The sequence below is a fragment of the Paroedura picta genome, chromosome 4 (assembly GCF_049243985.1).
Source record: "Paroedura picta isolate Pp20150507F chromosome 4, Ppicta_v3.0, whole genome shotgun sequence".
NCBI classification, from domain to species: Eukaryota; Metazoa; Chordata; class Lepidosauria; order Squamata; family Gekkonidae; genus Paroedura; species Paroedura picta.
Genome location: NC_135372.1, coordinates 99,936,778 through 99,960,799, shown reverse-complemented (window position 1 = coordinate 99,960,799; position 24,022 = coordinate 99,936,778). Strand labels below are relative to the sequence as shown.

Below are 24,022 nucleotides of genomic sequence, written 5' to 3'. Positions count from 1 at the left end.
ACTCTCCATCCACTTAGCCCTTAACACGTTATTATAACAGTGAGCCTGCTGTTACAGATTACTGCTCTTCTTCCTCTGTAAGGAGAAGCCATTTAAGAAGCACCATCAATACTGGCACTCTGTCCCTAACCCAAGACCATCATATAGGTCTTACCTAGATGACCCTTCATAGAATATTCATTCCACATGCCTCTTGGTCCATTTCTCATTTTATTCTATTAACTATTATTATATTTCTAATGACTCATTTTAAGTTCAAGGGCAGGTAGTTGTTTGAATCAGAAGAATATTTTTCAGGCTCTATAACTGTATAAATAATGTTGAATCTGCACAGTCGATGGTGACTCACTCTATACAGCAAGGGCTGAATTATAATTAAACTTGTAATTAAGTCGTCCAATGCCAGGGACAGCCCAATTTGTTAAGCTGACATATACTCTAAACTGTTTTATTTAGTTAGTTTAAATGTTTTTGATGCCTTTCTACTCAGAATGCTGGACTCAGTCCGCATAAAAACACTAACATTTGAACAATTATAAAAAATTCAAATTATAAAATTATTCAATAAAGAGACATAAAAATGTCACCAGAACCAAGGAGGACAGCCAATAATTGTTATTGGAGGTATGCCAAACAAAACAAAAAAAATCTTCATCCACTGATGGAAGACACCCATAGAGGGACTAATTTGGGATGGAGAGTTCCAAAGTTTTAGTGCCACAACTGAGTTTCTCTCAGGTCATGACCTACCAAGCCTCAATTGATGGGAGCAACCAAAGCAATACTTCCAAAGATAACAAGAGTGAGTGGGTATGTTCATAAGGAAGAAGGTGGTCCTTTAGGCAACCTGGCCCCAAGACATATAGGGCTTTAAACCAGCACTTTGGAATTAAGGCCAGACACAAATTTGAAGACACTGTAGGTGGAATAGGACTGGAGTGATATAGTCCCTATGATCCTGTCAACACTCTGACCACAGTGTTCTGCATCAACTGTAGCTTATGGATTGTCTTCAGGTGCATCCCCATGTAGAACAGTGGTCCCCAACCTTTTTTAGGCTGGGGACCGGCAGGGCATTGGGCCACGGCCACGCCCACGCTTCGGGCCGCGCCCCCGGCCGCGCCCGCTGATCGGGCCGCCCCCGGCCGCGCCCGCCGGCCGCACCCACAAGCCGCGCCCGGCCGCGCCCGCGGATCGGGCCACACCCGCGGGCTGCGCCCGTGGATCGGGCCGCGCCGGCGCGGCCTGCACGGGCGCGGCCCGGCCCTGATTCCTTCTCCCCGCCCTCCCGCAGTAAGTAGCTTCCCGGGCCGCAAGCTTGCGGCCTGGGAAGTTTTTTACTGCGGGGGTGGGGGGGGCGGGGAGAGGGAGCCGCGGCCCGGCGCCATGGCCTTTGCGGCCCGGCGCCGGGCCGCAGCCCGCAGGTTGGGGACCACTGATGTAGAACACAGTTATCTAATCTAGATGTTAACAGGGCATGTAGCACAGTGGCAAAATCTTTTGTGCCTAAGAAAGGAACACGCATGACTCACCAGCTGAAATTGGTGAAAGGCCACTGCTGCCACTTGTTCAACCCATGGGAGACCCTGCTCAAGGAGCACTCTCAAGCTATATATCTGCTCTTTCAGGGAGAATGCAACCTTATTCAGAACAGCTTGTGATTTCTGAGCTATGCAGACCATTGTTTTCTTTTTCTTGAACATAGCCTACTTGGATTCTTACAAAACAACCAATTACCATTATATCAGAAGAGTCAACAAAAACCCTAGACATTATAGACCTGTACTTCTGAATATGTTACCAAAATGACAATACATTGTCTTTTGTTGCTTAAAGAGCATTTACAAGGGATGCATTAAAGAAATTTAATCAAAAAAATGTTTCCTACTTCTAGTATGGATGCATTTCAAATTCAGAACTCTACATCCCAAGAGTACATACCATAGAGGGAGCATCTATGTCTGTATCATCGCTTAAAGAATGTGAATCTTCAAAGTCATCCGAAGAAGCAATTTCACTTGCCTGTAATAAAAAGAATATGCAAGCCATCCTAATGTCTTTGAAACACACTAGCTCTCTGTACTTCCACAATGAACAATGTACCACACAATGACATTATCATCTTAATATCAAAGTCTCAATCATTTCTAAGTTTTTTTAAAAAAACGTACTGTATTTAAACTTGTCTTCTCACTGACACTCAAAGCAGATTGCATATTTTCTCAAGACGCACCGCTATCCATAGTTTCACAAATTATTAATCTCAATTGCTAAAGTAAAATCACAGGCACTGCATTATTGGTGTACATGGACAGAAAAGTCCTCAATATAAAGTATGCCAGCAACAAAACCTGGGCTGAAAACCCAACTGTACCACAGTCAATTCTATCAAAGAGGTCTACATATTTAAGCCTGATCTGGGCATTGAGTAATATATTTATCTTCAAAATGGGTCTCTAGGTCATTTTAGAGAACTGATTGCACTTGGCCAACGATCAGATCACTACCTCAACTGTACAGCAGATTCTCTATAGTGGTTTGTGAAGTTAACTCTGCACCAATCATGAAACTACATTAATTGTATGGACCACCAAATCACTGCTATAAAACTTAACTTCATTATTGCATTGAAAACTTAACAAATCATTGAGAAAGCTAGCTAAATACCCCCTGCCAATTAGTGCAGTATAGAAGAACAGTGGTTTGTGAGATCTCATCACTGATCATATGTGATTTGTCAGACACCTCATGTGTAATAAGAGTCAGACCATGTATATAAACTTGATTTAAATGTGGCTGCTTTTTAAAAAAGCAATCAACTTAAAACCATGAAGTACACAGATGACATCTAGGACATACAATGCAGTCACTTGGCCATAGTTTAACTGGCCCTGGCCTTACCGATTTGCTGCCATCTTTCCCCTTTTCAGTAGCTTGCTCACAATCAACTGTTTTTGTTGTTATTGGGACTCCTAACTGATCAGAAGCAGATTCAGTGAGAAACCATAAGTCATCGGTAGTATCTGAAACAACAGCAGTGTCTATATCCTAAAGAGGTGAGGAAAGAAAGACATAGTATTTTGCAGAAATGCAGCTATTGTTAGTATTGTGTTCAAGTATAGCTATAATGTACAAGAGTAAATTTAGAAAGTATTGCTACAAAGTCATAGAAACTTATTAAACAAAAATATCAAAATGTGAAGCTACTGTTTGTTGACAGATCGTCCATCTAGGTTTACACACAGTGTTTCCATCTCTCTAACCCTTCCCTGAAGAATGCTGCACTCTTCAATTTTCAGCATGTCAAAATGGCAGTTTTGGCATCCTCAAGGGATTTAAATTGTGTTCTTTTTAAATATTAGAAACATAGTCAACAAAAACCCTATCTGAAACTATCCACAGCAAAACATACAAAACTAATTTATATTTTTGGGGAGACAGAGTTCTGTCAATATCCAAAATGACAAGGCAAGTCTCTGAATGAAACTGAACCACTACAAGCAAAAATGAAGACCAACCTGCCACCACTGTACCCCCTCACCCATTTTATTTGTGTTGCCATGATGATCAGGTTCCTTCTAATTATGGTTGGGCGTTTCGGCATCCGAAATGGCCATTCGCACCTGAAGCACCCAGCGCCGCAGTACAAGGAGGGGAGGTTCTGGCACCCCGGTGGGCGCACACATGCAGGCGCAGAGCTCTGCACCTGCATGTGTGCACCCACCGGGGTGCCAGCACCTCCACACACACATACACACCCCACACCACTGGCTGCTTGGGGTGCAAACGGCTGCTTCGGAAGCCGATGCAGCCAACCCTACTTCTTATCATTTGTCTAACATGGATGTCTGAATCCTTCCTTCAATGGGCTATACCACTGGACAGTAGAACATTTCCTAATTTCATTTACCCAAAGATGAAATCAAATACTGAAAACTTCAGCAATAAAGAACAACCTATAAAGAGGCCTATAAGAATAATTTGTACACATCACACATCCTGCTGATCAATGCTTACCTGATTGGTCTGTATATCTGTTGAGCCATTACTTCTGGACTTGTAATTGTTTCTCAGATTACCTAAAAACCACCATGGAAGACCAGCTATATCCCATTCTTCAAGCACTAGATCTAATGGGGGCTGTTCTTCTGAAAGGTACAAACAAGAGGGAAACACAGGTGTTTACAACTTGATCAAACGGACAAGCCAAAGGCAGATAGGAATAAACTAGCAAGAGTGACAGCATCCCACAATGTGGGGATCATGCTTTGTCTTCATTTCACACATTCTATACCTACCTTTATCTTCTTTGCCTGTGTTTTTGGAGGCAGACATGGCTGATGCACCCTCTTTTAGCCCAGCACCACAAGCCGTCACTGTGCTACACTGCTTAAAGCAAAGAAAAATGCTCATTAGCCCATCAGAACTTAAGGAAGACACAGGGATGTAACACTTCCTCTCTGAGTCACCAGCTGCAGAGCAATACCAAGAAGTTAAACAATAAAAGTTTGAGTACACAAGAACACATTAACTGTCTGAGAATATTGCCAAAGATCAAGAAGAACATTTGAGTAAAACAGCTAAAACCCAGGGGAAACTCTTCAAAACTGACAAGTGTTTAAAATCTGTAATCTGCAAGTGATATTAATCTATTTACCTCCATCCCAACTCATGTGTATTTCTCTGCAGTTGAGCTAATTCAATCCAAGATAAACAAATTAAGTTATGCTAAAATTTTCTAGGGTATTAAAAGGAGGATGCTACTAAGCAAATTCAGACAGCAGTCTTTTCTAAAGCACTATCTCTGTTCCAGTGAGAGAGAGAGAGAGAGAGACTAGGAAAGACAAAAAATTCTACCCAGCAAGTTAACAGAGCAAGCTGGTGTGACTGAGGACAAGAAGTGATACAGCCCGGAAACACACACACAGAGAATGGAACTCTGTTAGACAGAGAATGGTCACTCTGTCCCTGGTCTGTGGACTCCAGAGAACTCCTGAGGAAGGCAGAAGCCTACCAGTCAAGCAAGCCAAAAGTTCTTGGAGTCCACGATGCACAGGTACAGAGAAGGGTCACTCTGTACGACAAAAGAAACCACCCAGCACTGGGTTTACCTTCAGGTGATCTTGGCTTGAATTATCCACGCTTTGATCCTTTGCGAGAGCATGAGTCTGTGCAGCATCTAGACAGCAGGTAAAATAAAAGAAAAAACCTTCCCTGGTAATAACCATTCTCACAAACATTGAGGGGTCCTTGACAAGCAACCAACAAACCAAGCCTGTCAACTGTGGGCAAAAAATGTTAAGACAAATGAGGGTATCGTTTTTTCATCCAACACTACCCCATTTCCTAAGAATCTCACATTTAGAGGATGGGTTTCCTGCCTTCTCTGAATTAGTTACATTCTGGCCTACTACTTTCATTCAGGTCTTTGGGGATAGCAAATCAAGCTGCTGTGGTTTCCATGACACACTAAAGAAAGAATTTCTAGATGCCTTCCAACTTCTTAGTATTCAAGTGGAAGATAGATGTAGCACTGAGTCATCATGAAGAAATGTCAGCACCCTGGCAGGGAGACAAAGTCATCAACCAGCAAGACCTCTACCCTTCCAGAAGCTCAGTTATTCGGTGGAACAAATATCCTCAAACACTTATGGGTGCAAAATGAGATAATGAAGAATGACAGATCTTCTCTTATCTTGCACCAAACAGCTTTAGAAGAAGCTCTGAAAGGAAAAGGCAGAAGGATCCTTCCAGAGCAGAGTCAAATTTCTGTGCCTGAGTGGATTCATGAATGCAACACTGAGTTGCTGGAGCACTGCTGGTAAAATAGGACTCCAGAAATCTAACAGGGTAAGGATCACTCAAACATTGCAACTCTAAAGCCACAATGCAAATATACACAAAAGTCATCCAGCTACTAACCAGATGAGCAAGATAGATAAGCAAGTTATCTACACTGCTCACTACTCTAATGATTAGTCTCTGGACCACTTCACAGAAGTTGTATCTTCCAAAGGTACATGTCCTGCAACAGCTGAAAGGCAACATGAACAATGTTTACCTTCGTTACACACACTATGTTCTATTCACAGTAACTTTGTAGTGCAACAGCAAAAATGGTGTTGTAACTTTGGTTAGGTAGTAAATGAGCAAAGCCACTGTGCTTTAAAAAATAGCATTAGACCATTTCCTCCTACTTTCCAAATACTGTAATCAGCATTTTACTATTTAGTTTGCAGATTAATCATGAAGAATGCACTAACAGCAGAAAAATCTGCAGTTTTTCCAAAATGGGGCTTGGCTTATGTTCCAGACATTAAAAATAATTTATATTCCACACTGACAGTAACATGTCAGTGTTACTGACATGTAACTACCCGTTCTACCAACTTGTATCATTAGTACAGGAAGACTGAAAAGCAGCAGTACATCTCTTTGCCTCTAAAGCCAGAATATCCAAATATAAAGATCATGTAAAATCTGATAATGCTCTTCCTTCCTAACCTACCCCACACACAGTTGTGTTCTTCCTTTCTTTATCACAATCTACTTTAGATTTTTTTTTATCATCAGCATTTGAAAAATGCTCTCTGATCTCCTCCTGGCTCCTATGATATTTTGACATCAAATTCAAATCCCTTGGGCTGATGCCCTACAATGTGCAGTAAGGCTGAACTCCACAACAAATACCTACTAATTTAAAAACTTCAGCCTCTAACAAGGATACTGGGAAGTAGAGGAGATCAAAATCTCAGGGCATGTAAACCTTTTCATTGGGATTCTTTGACTTGCAAATGATGGGATTCTTTGATTCACAAATAATCTATGAGACAGTCTTTCACAGATTACCAACTTCAGAGCACATGTAACAACCTATTCTTTTGTTTTTCTACATTTGCTGGATTAGGTTATTTTATACCCACATACCAGAACCACTTTATAATTCCATAGACTAGTCTCAATTCTGCAATGCACCTATGGCATTATATAATATCCCGAAAGGGATTCAGCATACAGACTATAACGGACTTCTAAAATTCCAGACTTTGTAAAGTAGACCATTCATCAGGTGTAGCCCCTCTACACAAGTGGAAAGAGGAGAAACCTTCAAGATTATTACATAAATCTCAATCCTAACATTCCATGTTTTTTTAAGAGACAAATCTTACGCATCTTGTTATTACATGCCTACAGCAACTGCTTCTGAAGAGTACTGCATTAACCACATAGGGGGGAAAAACCTTAATCAATTAGCTAGTCAATATATAGTATCACAAAAGCCATGAGGAGTTCTGAGATGGTAAAACACTGGGAAGCTGTAGAGAGCCTACATCTTTACAAATATACAATTCAGAGGGTAGGGCTCCTAGTAGCTAGGGCTGCCTAGTCTGAGTTGTTTTGGCAACATCTGCACACTCAACCACACGCAAGGTAAATTCATGTAACCACTCATTTTCAACCTCAGAATATCCTCATAGATATCCTGTGGTTGTGGATGATAACAAGCATTCAGTGATTGTTTCTTTGGCTGAATTCAAACCCCACCCCTGTGTCAGAGGTGAATTTCCTATATCAGCTGTGCAGCCCAAAAGTAGCTGTACAACTCTGTCACAGATGCAGTAGTAAACGATGTCTCCCGAGTACAGGTAATTAACACAATTGCCTTCTGCTAGCGAAAATGCATCCAGGGTGCAGAACTAGTCAGAAATCATATTTTGCAACAGGGGTACTTTTTACCACAAGCCCCTCTAGCATGTTGGAATAAAAACAATACCCCATGCATGTAAGAATCTACTGATCCAGAAAAACATGTTTAAGTGCTCTGAAGACATTAAGTCTTTCTTGATAACCTGGAGAATATTCACCTCGCCACAAAGATACATTCTTGGAATAGAAAAATGCCCCAAGACAGGAGAACATCCTTATCCATGGTTCCTCTATATATTTGTGAAACAGCCTGGGGGGTGGGACGTATCCGGCTGTCCAAGTTGGAATAGTGCCAATCAGGGTGCAACAAAGCAAAGCTGGCTGCGCCCTGATTGGCCCTGCCCCTGTAGCTCCCACCCTCCGTCCCTGGACTCTAGCCTCTTTGCTCTCAGACGCGCTTCAGTGCCTGGAGCCAGCAGCAGGTAAGGGGAGAGGGCCCTGGATAAAAGGTCGTGGTGGAGGACCTGCTAGGCTGGGCCTGCTAACGAGAGCCTCCCAGCCTTGCTAAGCAGGGTCTCCTAACAAGGGCCTCTTGCCCTGCTAGGCCAGGCCTGCTAACAAGGGCCTCCCGGCCTGCTGACTGCCTGCTAAGGAACTCTGTCAGGGGAGGGGACTCTTTCAAGGCCTGATCTTAGGAACGGGCTTTGAAGCTAGTTAAAAATAATTTCTAAAGTTTTCCTTTAAAGTTACTTAAAGTTTGTTAGGTTTTTTAGTATCTTAGGTCCAACACAAATATATTTTGAGAGCAAGTTCTGTAATGAAACCATACTACTGGGAGTCATCAATATTTTAGAAGGTTGGATCTACCAAAAGCAACCTCCTGCCTCATGTCAAAGTTTTCAAATTCCTAATGAATTATTACTCTGAAACACAATTACCTTTGCCCACACAAACACTTTTATTTTTGTGGAACATTTTCTAACCCAAAATATATTGGAATTTGGCTTGGGGTAGAAATGTACCCCAAATGTAATCTCTCTGGCTTGGTTTTTACAGTATTGTTAGATTAAACTAATGAGATAGACATTCACTATCATTCAAAGGAAGGTAATCACCACATAATTTTTCCTCATCATATATGTCTGCACATGACATTTCAGGTTAATACTTTGCACCTGGCAGAATTCGAGAAAAAACAGCTTCCAGGTTTGCCTGTGATACAGCACATACTTTTGAACAGCTGAATTGGTCTGCAGTTGAACAACTAGCATCCAGCAGCACGTTAAGACATCAGTAAGATTTTTGGGATATAAGCTAATGAGAGTCAAAGGTCTTCTGCTATCTGACAAAGGGAGCATTGACTCTTGAAAGCTTATTCTCCAGAAATCTTGCTGGTTTATAAGGTGTCAATGGACTTGAATCTAGGACATGTTTTATATGTGCAGGGCCCCAGTTTCTACTCTTAGCATCTCAAGCCACAACTGCTAAGAACAGCTGCTTGAGACACTGCTGAGCATCTGCTAGGAGAGTAGCCAGAATTAAATTCTATAGACCAATAGTCTTGACTGATCTAGGACAGTTCCCTATGTTCAAACAACTTTTCGGAGAGCAGGTAAGGAGGCTCATATCAAAAAAGAGGTCAAGAAATTAGCAATTATCAGAACTTAAAAAAGGCACCAAATTATTTGAAAGATTGTCGCAGAAAAGGGACTGAAGAAATAGTAGGGTCATACAGACTGAATCTTCCTCCCCCTCCAAATGTTCAATGCAAGAAAATTCGACAGTGTAATAATTATCCCCATAGAGGCAACATTTTCTGGATTGCCTCTACTATACTCATTGCTCTGGCCATCCACAAAGTCTAAACCATTTGTTTATAGTCCTAGTTCTAATCTCACATGTGTCAAGTAAAGCATGTATTTTCATTAGCAATATACAGCTAGTAGAAGAAGGCTACATTTCCCCTAGCCCTCTCAATACTGTCATCAGCAGCACAGTTCAATGCAAAGACTTTTCAATGTTACTTACCAGTTTCAAATTTTACATAACAAATAAACTTGAGTAACACTAAAAACAAACCTACCTGTAACAGTAGCAGAAGTCACATTTCGTTTCAACATGTCATAAACAGGGCTGTGGGGGGAAAGGGACTTGTGAGAACTGGATTCAGCAAAACACAGAATAGCATCATCTCTGTTTTGACCACTCTGTAGTTTCAATACTTGACCAAGCTATCCAAAGTGCTGAAGTTAACATATGGTTTGTAGCAAGAAGAGGGGCTTAGTGGTAGACACACTGCCCTGTATAAAAGTCCCTTGCAAAGGATAAGGAGCACAACAAGCAAGGCTAGACTCTCTCACTTTATTAATTACTTTATTTGCAAGGAGGTTGGCCTTGTTTTTGTAAAGTAGGAAAAAATTCCAAAGTGGTATTCCCATGTAACCTGACCTACTCAGTCCATTGTACTCTCATGTTACTGCATCAACAGACGCAGACTAAAGTGAGATTAAGAAAAATGAAGGACAGATTCGTGCCCAGCATCTGATCTATCCAAATGTTTCTTTGGCAAGGATTCCAATTGCAGTTGTGTAATTCAGAAGTACCTCCACAGCATTTTACACGGTTGCTTAGCACATCACCACCAGCAACCCCAGTAGAAAGCCATGTTGGTATCACAAACATCCACACTCATTAGGAGCTTTAAATGAGCAGTGCTTGCACTGCTGCAACTAGAACCCTAACTGTGCATGTCAGTAGCCTTGCCACTAAAGGTAACACAGTAAAGGTCAAAGAACTGGGCAATGGTAGCATATGATAACCATTATTCATGAAGATCCAGAATACACGACTGCTATATCCCAGAGCACAAGAAATAAGGGCATACATTGGAGTTCAAAACTAAATATGTTGTATTATAGTTTGATGGTAATGCTGCTGCAGGCAAACACTGCTGCAGATCTGCAACTGGATCCCCAGTTCAGAAGGTTTAACATATACATCCCTTAGTAGATTTCTGTAGATTCAAGACCCTACCTTGGATCTTTCACTGAGAAGCTTTCAAGACCTAGAAGATCCCCCAACTGGTCTCCTCCACAATATACAATATGCTGTTGCTGTTTGTCGTATAACTGCTTCAGCATGATATATTCTCCAAGGTAATGCAGGATCTAGTTTTAAAAAAAAACAGCCTCAGTTATACCAGCAGCAAATATTAAACCAGTAATGTTTTTCTCAGTTACTTCAATGCACAAAATAGAGGCCCTTTTCTACCCTCTAAAACCATCATTTTTATATGGTTACCACCCATATATCACAATTTGAATTTATTTATTTATTACATTTATATATCACCCTCCCCTGAGGCTCAGGGCGGTTTAAATGAAACAGGGGAACAGGAACATAGGAACAACACAGTATAGTTCTGTAACCATTTCTGATGAACAGCAATAGTAACAGCAATAAAAGAGAGAACAGTGATTAACAACCCCAACCTTTTAACAGTCCCATGGTTGGTCAGTTCAGGCATTTGATTCATGGGGAGGGAGGTTCAGGGGGCTCAGTAGATGCTGTTAGATTTTGTAGACCTCAATCAAATGCGTGAAGAAGAGCTCCCTTTTGCAGGTCCTGCGGAATTGTTTAGCTCCATCAGGGCCCTATTTATTAACCCCAATCTTGTAAAAAGACTAAATTATAACTTTATTAAGTGAAAGGGATAATCTGAATAATTTAAATTCAACCAAAGAAGTTCACAGTAGTCAGCAGCTGACAAAAGTTCAACTGTTGAAGTGGTATCACAGGAAAGTGAGTTTGCTGCTTCTGAAAAGGTCAAGATTCAGTACTAAACCTCAAGTAGAATATTCCCAGCTGATTCTCCTTGTTAAGCATTAACCCTTGGATTGAACCTCAATTTGAATAAACATCAGTTTATTATTGCTTTTACGACATGTGAGCCAATCCATGTGCCAAGCCTTAATTGATTCAGATGCTATGGGAGACTGTAGGAACTCACATGCTTCCTCTCCTTGAGCATAGCCAGCTAGTGAATTATTACCATCGACTACATAATCAGAGCCCTGACCAGGACAGGGTGATCTTGTAAGATCTCAGGAGCTAGGCAGGGTCAGCCCTGATTAGTATTTGGATAGGAAACTACAAAGGAATACCAAGGTCATTACATGGAGGTGGGCAATAGCAAACCACCTCTCTGTCTCTTGCCATGAAAAGAGTGTGAAGTTGCCATAACTGTGATTTGATAGCCCTTTCCACCACCACTACAAAAGCAGACAAAACTCATTCATTAGCTGGTCAACCACAGGGGGAAGGACTCTAAGACTCATTCACATAGCAGCAAATGAAGGCTTGGCATTATTCATGAACTGAGGCTAAGAGAACTCAAAGCCATTTTCTCATTCTGTCAAATAATGGAGCAGAGGCTTAATGTGCGAATTGCTCAAAGTAATCAGAAAAAAACAGGACTCATGTTTTCCTGGGTCAGGATAACAGTTACTTTGATGTCACTTACTGCCATATAGGCTAGATGAAAGGAAATCAGTCTAGTTTTTTAGTTATACAAAAAGCACATTTAATATATTCTGGAATGATTTTGCAAAGACATATTTTCATTAATCCAGGCCATTTGTATCTCTTCCTTCTAGCAAACCTGAGATAGCAAACTATTGTTACACACTTGTTCTCTGCTAAACGGAAAACTACTATCTGGACTACAGCCCTTGTATATACTATAAAAGAATAAAACTGCTGTTCTCAAAGATGAAATAACTATAAACCAGTGGTTTGAGATGAGGTAATCAACAGTTGTTATTTTGATCTAATGCTCTGGGACATCTAAGGCAGTTTTCATGTAGATTTCATGGGATTGTTTGGATACACATTCTGCACTGGTTTTTTTTTCCAGTTTGATTTAGGGTTCAATCTGCCTGTTAGCTGACAGCTATTTCAGCCTTATAGCAATTGGGAGCACCCATGCACTGTCAAGTGTGCGATACCTGGGATGCCTTTAAACTCCTTTGTTTCCCACCCACCCCCTGAAGGGAACGGAAGAATTTAATGGATTGAAGAGTTTGGGGGTCCATAACTCAGCCTCTGAAGTCCTATCCTCACAAACCATGGTTGACCCCTAGGAAGGCATGAGGGGAACCATGAGTCTGAAGCCTCTAGGAGGCCCAGGTTCTGTTCTGTCTGATCTTGAACCCATGCCTAACATCTTCCCAAAAAGCACTTTCTTGGGAGCACCTCGTTTGCTAAGCTTATAACTGCCCCCCCCCGTATAATTGCCCAACCCAAAAAGCTTACCCCAATTTGTGCCTGTTCCTACTGAGCCTGCACGGGAGGGTGGTATATAATTTTAATTAAATTAATAATATCAATACATACAAACACACACACACACAATTCCCAAATAGCTTACACATAGTTCCCAGGTGATACATCATCCATGACCTTGTTCAGGGCTCCATCTACCACAACATATGCTTTGAAGCGTAATAGTGGCAACAGTTGACAAACTAAATTTACCTAGACTGCTACCAGACGTGGCTATAACTGTCTCCACTAGAGTTGCTGACATGCAAGTTTAAATTTCAGGCTCCACTTGAACAGACTGTCACTGGCTTAAGTACAATCCAGAGCCAATGGCTGCAAATGGCACAGTTTTATCATCACATCACAGCAAATATAAAATGTGAGTGGTTCATCTTTCAAGCAATATATATTATGCATAAAACCTTTTCTATCCAGAACAAAAAAGGGTTGTCAACCAGAGGTAATAAATACAAAACAAATTTGCTAGCAGTGTTTCTACCCACCATAGGGTGAGAGCTCCTTATCATGCTAAATGTGGGTGGCTATTGCAAATTAACATTTTAACACTGAAACCCCTTCCATTTAAAGTATTCAATTTATTTTTTGCTAAAATATTAGAAGCTAAATAAGTTATTTAAATGCATAAGTGTTTAAAATAAGTCACACAGCTTTGCAGGAGTATCTGACACATTCCTAATGAAAAACCACTGCATTTAATTCCTAGCTGACATGCTACTCCACTAAATCACAGTTACTGTCATTTTTCTAATCTTGTACACACTTTGCATTTTAATTTTAATAGAAATTATTTCACACAGTGCCCTGGGTTTAGCTGACAAGACATTTGAAATAAAAAGGTAGAAACTAAAAGTATAATTTAAAAACTTTCAAGCATCATTTGGCAACAAGAAAAGCCAAAAGCATCTCTAGCAATTCCTAGGGCACACAACCATGCACTAACTACTTTCGTGATGCTTAAGGCTGCTTCTGATAGCCTTACTACATTGTATGTAACAGAGGTTTAATGTAGAATTTGTGCTCATGGTAGAGTGCATACAAGGCTCTCAAAACCTTTTGATAAATACCCAGGTACTCATGGCACTGAGAATTCCCATTCTCCATGCAAATCATAGGAGAGGTTGAGATATATAACCATAAACCCACAGTATATCAAACCTTTGTGGCTCAAATGCTAACAGAAGAGTACTTAAAGGCAATAAGAAACAGTCTTTAGCATCTTCATTCATGTTCCATTCTCTCAATCTAACCCCGCAACACGCACAGCAACACTGTGTTTTAAACTTGCATGAAACCAGAATGCTACTGATCAGCAAGAGATCAAAAAGGCAAAGAAAAATGACCTCTCCTATGCACACACTCACACACACACTTCCAAAGAATCCAAAACTGGAAGAGAACTTTGTATCAAATGGTCAGCGATGAGAAAATAAAGGTAAAAATTATGGAACACAAGGCTCACTGCAAATGCAAAGAAAAAGATGCCCAAACAACATCATGTAGAACAGTGGTCCCCAACCTTTATTAGGCTGGGGACCAGCAGGGCATCGGGCCGCGCCCGCGGGGACCGCACCCGCGCGGGCCACGGCCACACTTTGGGCCGCGCCCACGGGCCGCGCCCGCGCATCGAGCCGCGCCCGCGAATCGGGCCGCGCCCAGAAGCCACGCCCGCGAGCCACGCCTGCGGATCGGGCCGCACACGCGAGCCACGCCCGCGGATCGGGCCGCACACGCGGGCCGAGCCTGCGGATCGGGCCGCGCCGGCGCAGCCTGCATGGGCGCAGCCCGGCCCCGATTCCTTCTCCCCGCCCTCCCGCAGTAAGTAGCTTCCCGGGCCGCAAGCTTGCGGCCTGGGAAGTTTTTTACTGCGGGGGGGCGGGGAGAGGGAGCTGCGGCCCGGCGCCATGGCCTTTGCGGCCCGGCACCGGGCCGCAGCCCGCAGGTTGGGGACCACTGATGTAGAAGATATTGAGGTCTTTTGCTATTCCAGAACCCCAACTATGAGACAAAGAAGAAACTTCTGAGACACACACACAGAGCCTAGTTTCTTATGAGGAGGAAGACCTTCTCATGCTTGGAGGAAGCTATACTGCTTTGGTTTGTGGAGCAAATAAAATTCTGGCCCTCAAACCCAGGGTTCCTTCCTGACAACCCCATACAGTATTATTTGGGCAGCCACATAAACCAGACCTGGAATTCTGAAGGTTAAGGTCCTAGTTCTAACCTTCAAAGCCTTACAAAGTCTGGAGAAGTAGAAGTGTTTTTTCTTGCGTTTTAAACTGATTTTTACATGTCGTAAATTGGCTCGAGTCTGACGGTATAAAAATGTAATTAATAAATAATACTGTTCACAATAGCCTAAAGGAACTCACCTCCTTGTGTGTGAAAGTTCCACCCTGAGCACCAGCAGCTTGCAAAATCTTCAGTAGTGGCAGTTTTGGCTTTACCTAATGTATAAAGTAAGCATTATTTTCATGGCACAAGCCTTTTAAAACATAAAACAGATCTTGTCAATTATTTTGAAGTTACATTAGAAGGTATAAGAGGATGCTCTACTCTCACATCCAGTTAGGAAATCTGGACTATACTGCTTTAAAGAAATTAATCTATTATAATGTTTACAGTCAGATATCTTCATGATCTAATAAAGGATGCCTATCAACCTTTAAACCTGACAGTACAAATGAGATAATTGTGAGTTCTATTCTTTAAACTAATAGCAGCAAATCTGCCAAAATATATTTTCACACTGTTCAACTGAAAGTCTGGAACACTATGTTTATCTAAATTATGATTACCACCAACCACATACAACCTCATGAAATCCAAGCCTTATGAGGAAAATTTAAGTCTAGGAACATGTTAACACACCTTTTTGTATATTCAAATATCTTTTTCACCAAAGGGCACTGCTTATCAGCTGTTTCTAAGCTGATGAATAGGAAACCATTAGAAAAGTCAAATATCTTAAAATAAAAGAATTCTTTAACCTAGCCTATACTCTACAAGATCAAGATGTTACCTGTTTAATTTGCCCAAATGATGCTCTGCAGGCATTTTCAGATGGCATATATTGTGTTGAGGTGGAAGTTGTCATTGTGGCAGTGAAATAGCTATCTATAGTACAAACCTAAAAAAGAAGAAGAAATGAGATTAGGAACTACTTAGATTAGGAACTACTATGAAAGAAAGAGCATACAGATCTATATTTTAAGTATGGGTACTTTTCAGAAACTCTAGAAAACTATTTGGTATAAAAAAATAGTATCCTGAGAATACCTCCCTAAAATACAAGAAGTCTAAAGCATTGCACTGAAACTATGTTATTACCTTTTAAATTTGATAACTATCAGAAATCTTTAAAGCACTGGTTAAGTTGTCTTGGAAAATACTATAATTTCTAATTCTGAATCTTTCGGACTGCTCAATGATACTCTCCTTTTCTCATTTTTAAGAAATCAATAGAATTTCTTATTTGAAGTACACCCTCAGTTAATCCTTAGTGTTTAGACCCTCTGAGCATGGAAGTCCCCTGTGGCATGTTGAGACAAGAATTTAAGAGTGAATTTGTTAAGCTGACTAACTGAAGCTCAGCTGAGTCACTCAACTCTCACCGGAAATTCTTGCCAGCAATGATTAATTTAGCCCAGAAAGGGCTGGGACAAATTCTGAAAATTAGTAGCAATGATTACCATTGTGGAGGACAAAAAGCTAACAAAGACCTTTCAGATTAATAAATGGGGTGCATTACCCTCATTCAAAATACCAGAGAAAGAAGCAAGATTGCATGGAAAAATCATTTTTCACCATTAGGATTGTTTCAATTTTATTTTAGATCAGAGTAGTATTTCACCAGAGCACTACACAGAATGGTCAAGCATCTTACAATAATTGCATGCTACCAGGTTATCAGCTTATTATACCTTCTGTGCACCACCTGCATTAACAGGCAGGCTCAAGGAGGATTGATGGGGGGGGACAGGAGGCGGTTTAAGGCAGGAGTTTCACCCCCTCCCATGTGCAGAAACCATGCTCAGGAGGGGGAAGGGAAAGCAATGGAAGTAGTCTATGGACCTCTGGTTGGGAATCCTTGGTCTACAGCATACACAGTTATTGTCTAATGCTATAAATCTGTAAACATTTTTTACACTACATATTTTGAGCAAAACCTTGTTTTATACAACATTTTGTTAATTGCAAAAGGAGAACAAGTAATGCACAATTGTTTCAGTGTTGCCCAAAACGTCCACCTCCCCCAAAAAAGGTCATAACTTTTTCTTGGTAAGAAAAACCTGGTATTAAGAAACTTTTTACTCATTTCAAATCAGTGCTCTCACAATTTTGCTGGGCCTGCAAAATGGTTGAGGCCAGTGACAACATCTATTGAGCCCTCAGAACCCCCTTCCATTCAAATATGCCCATTAATCACATTGTGGGGCATTCCCGAGCTGACTAATATGTTGGGTTGTGGTCAAAATGTTAACAGTTAAACAGTGTTTAATCAAATGTTCAATTGTTGCTGATACTGCTGTTGATGTTGAAGATGCAGTTACTGAAATCATATCTGTCACACGGTTTTCCTGTTCTCTATAAACTACCCTGAACCGCAAGGGAGGGTGGTATATAAATGTAAGAAATAAAATAAGTAAAAATACATTTCCTTTGGAAAAACTGAAATGGCTTTTTAACTAAGGAGTAGCATGAAAGGCTGCACCTATCAGTTTAGATTGCCTAAAAGCAGCAGACACCCAAAATATACAACCATGTCACTAGCATGGAGGTGTTATGGTAAAGGTAAAGGTATCCCCTGTGCAAGCACCAAGTCATGCCTGACCCTTGGGGTGACACCCTCTAGCGTTTCCATGGCAGAATCATACAGCCTCATGGGCAGACAGCTTTAAACAGCATTTCTGCTGCCTTACCACCCTGCGCCACAAGAGGCTCTTCTGTTATGGTGTATGAAAGCAAAGAAAGGTTACTGTCAGCTTCTTTGGAGACTAAATTTGCCAACGAACACTGATTTTAAAGGAGACGATCTGCAATCATCTGAAGGACAATTTGTTGATCTGGGAAAATCATTATGAATTTGTCTCCAACAGGTCCTGCCAGACCAACCTAGTTTCCTTCTTTGACCAAGTGACGGGCTTATTAGATCATAGTTGATGTTGTTTACCTGGATTTCAGTAAAGCCTTTGACAAGGTTCCCCTTAATGTTCTGATGGGTAAACTAGAAGACTTCAAACTGGATTTTCAGAACTGGCTAGAAAACCACACCCAAAGAGTGGTTGTCAACTGTATTTCATCAGACTGGAGGGAGGTGAGCCATGGGGTGCCACAAGGCTCGGTACAGGGTCCGGTACTTTTCAACATTTTTATCAATTATTTGGATGAGGGGGTAGAGGGACTCATTAAATTTGCAGATGACACCAAATTGGAATTAGTACTAAACACCCCAGAAGACAGAGAGTTCAATCTGAACATGCTGGAAAAGTGGGCAAATGAGAACAAGATGCAATTCAATAAGGAGAAGTGCAGAGTTCTACATTGGGGTCACAAAAATGAGAAACATGCATACTGGACGGGAGATACACTTTTAGGGAGAAGTGTGTGTGAACATGTTCTTGGGGAACTTGTAGAGGGTAAGCTAAATATAAGCACACAGTGTGATGCAGTGGTAAAGAAGGCTAATGCAGTTTTGGGCTATATCAACATCACATCAAGATCACAAGATGTCATAGTCCCGCTTTATACCACATTGGTCAGACTGTACTTGGAGTACTGTGTGCAGCTTTTGAGGCTTCACGTCAAAATGATGTGGACAAAATTGAGGGGGTTCAGAGGAGACCAACAAGAATGATCTAAGGCCTAGGGACCAGGCCTTATGAGGAAAGGTGGTGGGACTTGGGAATGTTCAGCCTGGAGAAGAGGAGGTTGAGAGGGGACATGATTCTTTCAGTATATGAAAGGTTGTCACAGGAAAGGTTCCTGTTGTCAGCAGAGGATAAGAATAAGTAATGAGTTCTATACGTAGTACAATATTGGCTAGATATCAGAAACAATACTGTTCACAGTCAAAGCAGTTTAGCAATGGAATTGACTGCCTAAGGAGGTGGTGAGCTCCCCCTCACTGGCCATCTTGAAGCAGTGGCTGGACGGATATTTATCTTCGATGCTTTAAGCTGATCCTGCACTGGACAGGGGGTTGGACTAGATGGCCTGTATGGACCCTTCCAACTCTATGATTCTATCATTCTACTGAAGACTTCCACTAATTACATTTTGTGAATCTAGCAATCCTTTACTGCCAAGACATACATAAAGGAGTATGCAAATATCTAGGCACTATTGTAACTATATTATTTTCAAATGATGAAAAACTGAAATTAATATTTATATTTGTAGTAGGTGCTAAAACTTTCCTATTTCAATGGATGCGCTCTGCATGTGAAAACTTCTGATTTATATATGCTTATTATCTAACTTTCTGAATTATGTACAGGATCTAGAGGAACAATTCCTAATTTTTTTTGCATTCTTCTGCCTCACACAGTAGCACATGCACAGCAGCCCAACTCTAAAACCAGCTTCACAGAGAAGTCAGACTGCTGGTCCACCTAGCCCAATGCCCACCTGACCTAGGCCCAATGCCCACTCAGACTTTAAACCCAAATACTTAGGGCAGCCTTTTGGCTGTGAAGGAGCCCTGGAACTGGGCCAAGTCCATTAGGCAGGATATAGGAGAAAGGCTGAGGAGCCCTTGGTGGGGGGGGGGGTTTAATGGGAATCCGAGCCATCAGCTGGAGGTGAACTAGGTTTGCTCAGGAATTCTTCACAGGAATTCTTCCCCTTGACTTTTTGTGGTCAATAAAATCAAGGACATATCACCATCTGTCATTGGACAGTGACTTAATCAGAACATATTAATTACAAAGTAACACAAAGCATCAGGCTTCAAATAATGATATTAGTAAGCATGTTTTTATATTAAGACTGAGATTGTATATAATTATAGAACACTGATTTTCTGAACCTCATTATTAAAACTGTATTATGAACACAGATTCTGAAGAATCCTAAGGAAGAGGAAAATGGACAAGATTCTGACAATGCATATGGCAAGTCTGCATAGTTAGTTCTTTTAATTTAGTTCAGAGAAAGAAACCCATATATAAGCTAACCAATAAAATACATAAATGTGCACTTCAAAGAGGTCACTTCAAAGTAGTTGTCTTTTATGTAGATATTCTTTAATTTTCTGTGTATTTCACAGCAGCATGAACAAGCCTAGCTGGATTTTAAAATCTTCTTCAGCATAAATTACAAGACATGCAATAGTCAGAAACATTTTTAATTAGCTCCCAGTCTCCATAGAACCTATCATGGTTGTACTCCAAGAGTTCAGAGTGGGGTCCAATGCCATAGAGTTCAACCTACAAACCATCTGGCTTCTCTAGGATAACTGATTGCTGTAGTCTGTAGTCTGTAGATTTACAAATCTTAGGCAAAGATTTCTATCTTCCCCCAGCTGAGGAGGGGGGAAAATGTGACACTGGAATGCCTGTTTGAGGAACATGAAACAAAAAGTAATAGTTTTAGTTTGTTTCGCTTCAGCTGATTACTGATCAACAGCAAAAAAAGCAAACAAATGGACAGATCTGGTCCAGAGCCAGGAGCCAACTGCTTCCTACACAAGAGGGACTGTCATTTTTCAACACTTCCATGAGAAAATGAACAGAGCACTGGGTTTGTAAATACTTCACGTTTAACATTTAGCTCAACTAACAATGATTGATTCACAGCAAAGCAGCCCACCATGATAAAGAGGTAAACAGAGGCTAAATTTATATATGTATAGTAGAAACTTTTCCATGGAAAAATCTCTAACTGGGAAATCTGTGACCCTACATCACTGCTCTGTATATGTAGTTGCCTATGTTCATTATATAAAAAACAGAAGGAGAAGTAATTTGGAACAGAACACAGCATATTACAAGAACTACAACAAGAGACTACTCCTAAGGAGCCTGAAGTACACTCACAAACAGCTTCCAATTGAGAGAATTTAAGACAGATTTACATGTAGCAGTCATTTTACTGTGTTCCCCTCTCTTAGTAGTATGCCTTCCAATCAGCAAGTGCCGGCGAAGTATTAGTGAATGATTTTGAATTACACAGATAGTGCTGAAATTTCAAGGCCAAGATGGTGATCCCAAAGCTATTTGGCTCTAATTAAGTAATGGAAATAAGAACCATCTGAAATATCCAATTGAAATGCCCTAAAGTGGAGTAGAAGAGCCTCTTGTGGCGCAGAGTGGTAGGTAAGGCAGCCATCTGAAAGCTTTGCCCATGAGGCTGGGAGTTCAATCAGACGGCTCAAGGTTGACTCAGCTTTCCATCCTTCCAAGGTCGGTAAAATGAGTACCCAGCTTGCTGGGGGGTAAACGGTAATGACTGGGGAAGGCACTGGCAAACCACCCCGTATTGAGTCTGCCATGAAAATGCTAGAGGGCATCACCCCAAGGGTCAGACATGACTCGGTGCTTGCACAGGGGATACCTTTACCTTTTAAAGTGGAGTGGGAGGATTGATCAATATTACTTTCAAAGGTTTCAATTTAAGGGTGCTTTAGAATGTTGTCGCAATTTACATAATAGCTCCGTCTAGAAATGCTTATTATAAGCCTAATTGTATTATATACAGAACTCTTGTATATTATTTGTCTCTCTAGCTATAGCTACGGTGAGACTAGAAACAAAAGAAAGAGGATAAACATCCATAGAATTTCAATCCAATCACTATTGGGTTTAGGGAGCTAACCTGCCTTTTTATTAACATGTAAACAAGAGAACAAGGGCTGAACTTAAGTTACGTATGCAGCCTTCCAAATTATGTTGTACCCACTGCCTCCTTACAAGAGCACCAAACAATTCAGAATGAGGTACTAAGCCTAGCAGTGAGATGCTAAGCAGAGCTAAAACCTTCTAAGTCTATTGAAATCAACAGACTTAGAAGGGTGTAACTCCATGCTTTAATCATTTCCTTTGCTTGAGGAAACAAGATAGACACATTTTAGAGTCTTGGACTGCAATCCTATGTATGTTTCCAGAGTTATTTACGGGGGAGGGAGCATTATCCAGAAGTCCAATCAACTTCAGTGAGACTTACTTTGCAAAAATTATGCATGGGATCAGGCTGCTAGATATTTGTCATGAGTTTTCCAAAATCCCATATGTTGTAAGTTGTTTTTATGGTCAACTATACAAATAAGTAGCAGGCTCTGTAAGTTCCTGACAAAGAGGTAATACTGATTAATTACCTCCTAGCCTACACTTCTAAGAATGGATCATTCTATATAGGCACCTACAGCATTGCACTGGGTTGAACATTTTATTATACTCATAGGGCAAGCAAGTTGATTTTATTTATGAAAAAGATTCATGAGTAAGTTTTACTATAATACAATAAATAGGCTGTGTATCAAAGCCAGTAAAGACATCCAATACTTGAATCAGTTTCGCTTTTAACACTGCACCAGAATCAGTTAAAATTGCAGATACTGCCTGAACCCCAACTAGTCACACTTAAACCAGTTTAACCACAATGGAACAACTAGCTGAATACAGTACAACAGTTTCATGTGCAAAACAGTTAACACGCAAGAAGCAATTCTTTCAACATAGAAATCCTACACGTATAGGAAATAAACTGCACAATACACTCTCATAGGACCATAAAGATGCAAAGCTTCAAGTATCATCATCCAGCTCTTATTGCAACTAACCAGTCATCTCTTGGAATCTCATATTCTTCTTGCACTAGTCTACCACGCTTGCTGCTAACAGCTTTGTTTACACAGCCTGTCAACAAGCTTACATGATCCATACTAAGCCCAAAACTTGCAATACAGCTCATGCCAACACAAGTTTCAAGTAAATGCAAAGATAAAGCATTCAACTGCTTGGTACCAATTATTAATTTAAGAAGATGTAGAAAGCATCAAGGGAGTATACAGTATGCTACTCAATTAAAAGGCAGAAAGTTCCAAGGAAGTGTATCACACACTACGCAGTTTGACACATCTAATTAGATGTCTAATAAGTCATGTTATATTGTTTATTTTGTATTCTTAGTCTTTTTTAATATACCCTTGTTTAAAGGTGTAGTCCAACGGCTAGTCAGAGAACCAAAATGACAAGCATAGGCTATAATTCAGCAGCTTTCATTTCAGCATTTCAGCGTACTACATAAGACATAAAGCCTAGAGAATTATATAAGGACTTCACTAACTGTCACTCTAAGTCTCAATGTTTTGTAGTCACTGCCTCCATACTGTCAAAGTCAAGTCTTGCTTTAAGAAGAACAACACTGAATGCAGAACCCAATAGTCTCAAAACCACATCAGGCAGAACCCACAGCCTCTAGTGCAACGTGGCAGGGCAAGCAGCTTGGCCGGGGGGAGGGGGGGTGCCATCCACATAACAGCCTTGTGGGGTAGATCGAGATAGAGCGTTCGTCTGTCTGGAGCAGCGGAAAGGCGTGAGATCGGCATGGTGGAACAGAAGGAAAACTGAACTGAGAAACCTTGGGGGGGGGAACAATTTATATACAATCATGAATGGATCTTCACACCATTGGTTAGTTTTGGTTTAATTTCTGTGAAAGAACAGTTGCATAATTTCATGGTTGGGGATCATCACAACATGAGGAACTGTATTAAAGGGTCGCGGCATTAGGAAGGTTGGGAACCACCGCTCTAGTGACAGCAATCACACAAATACCTATATGCCCACAGCAAAAATCACAGGGAAAAGACTGAATGAAAGAAATGGGCTGGTGATAATAGTTCACATCCTTCATTTAAACTTCTGTAGCTCATCTTTAGTTCTATAAACATGGAAATCAATCAGGAAAGTCAATGCAAGTTGCATGTGATGCTAAATATGCTGTGATTACTAGAATATTAATTCCTTTTAAGATTACTTTTTAGGGCTATCCTTATGACCGAAAGAAACAGGAACTTAACTGCAGAAGCCCA

General features: G+C 40.9%; 1 protein-coding gene across 4 annotated transcripts in view; it reads right to left on the bottom strand.

Moving 5' to 3' along the window:
* MDM4 (MDM4 regulator of p53) overlaps positions 1 to 24,022 on the bottom strand; it is a 30,917-nt gene that overhangs the window by 6,050 nt on the left and 845 nt on the right. Inside the window, exons 2-10 of one of the 4 annotated variants that reach the window (XM_077334663.1) lie at positions 16,010 to 16,117; positions 15,360 to 15,434; positions 10,681 to 10,814; positions 9,731 to 9,780; positions 5,112 to 5,179; positions 4,299 to 4,389; positions 4,018 to 4,148; positions 2,902 to 3,048; positions 1,942 to 2,022 (exon numbers count right to left, since the gene is read on the bottom strand). In XM_077334663.1, coding sequence (XP_077190778.1) covers positions 1,942 to 2,022; positions 2,902 to 3,048; positions 4,018 to 4,148; positions 4,299 to 4,389; positions 5,112 to 5,179; positions 9,731 to 9,780; positions 10,681 to 10,814; positions 15,360 to 15,434; positions 16,010 to 16,084 — 852 coding nt within the window. In that variant the 5' untranslated portion in view covers positions 16,085 to 16,117. Of the gene's footprint in view, positions 1 to 1,941; positions 2,023 to 2,901; positions 3,049 to 4,017; positions 4,149 to 4,298; positions 4,390 to 5,111; positions 5,180 to 9,730; positions 9,781 to 10,680; positions 10,815 to 15,359; positions 15,435 to 16,009; positions 16,118 to 24,022 lie in introns of those variants that run through there. The other 3 variants (XM_077334664.1, XM_077334665.1, XM_077334666.1) reach the window with 3 other exon arrangements.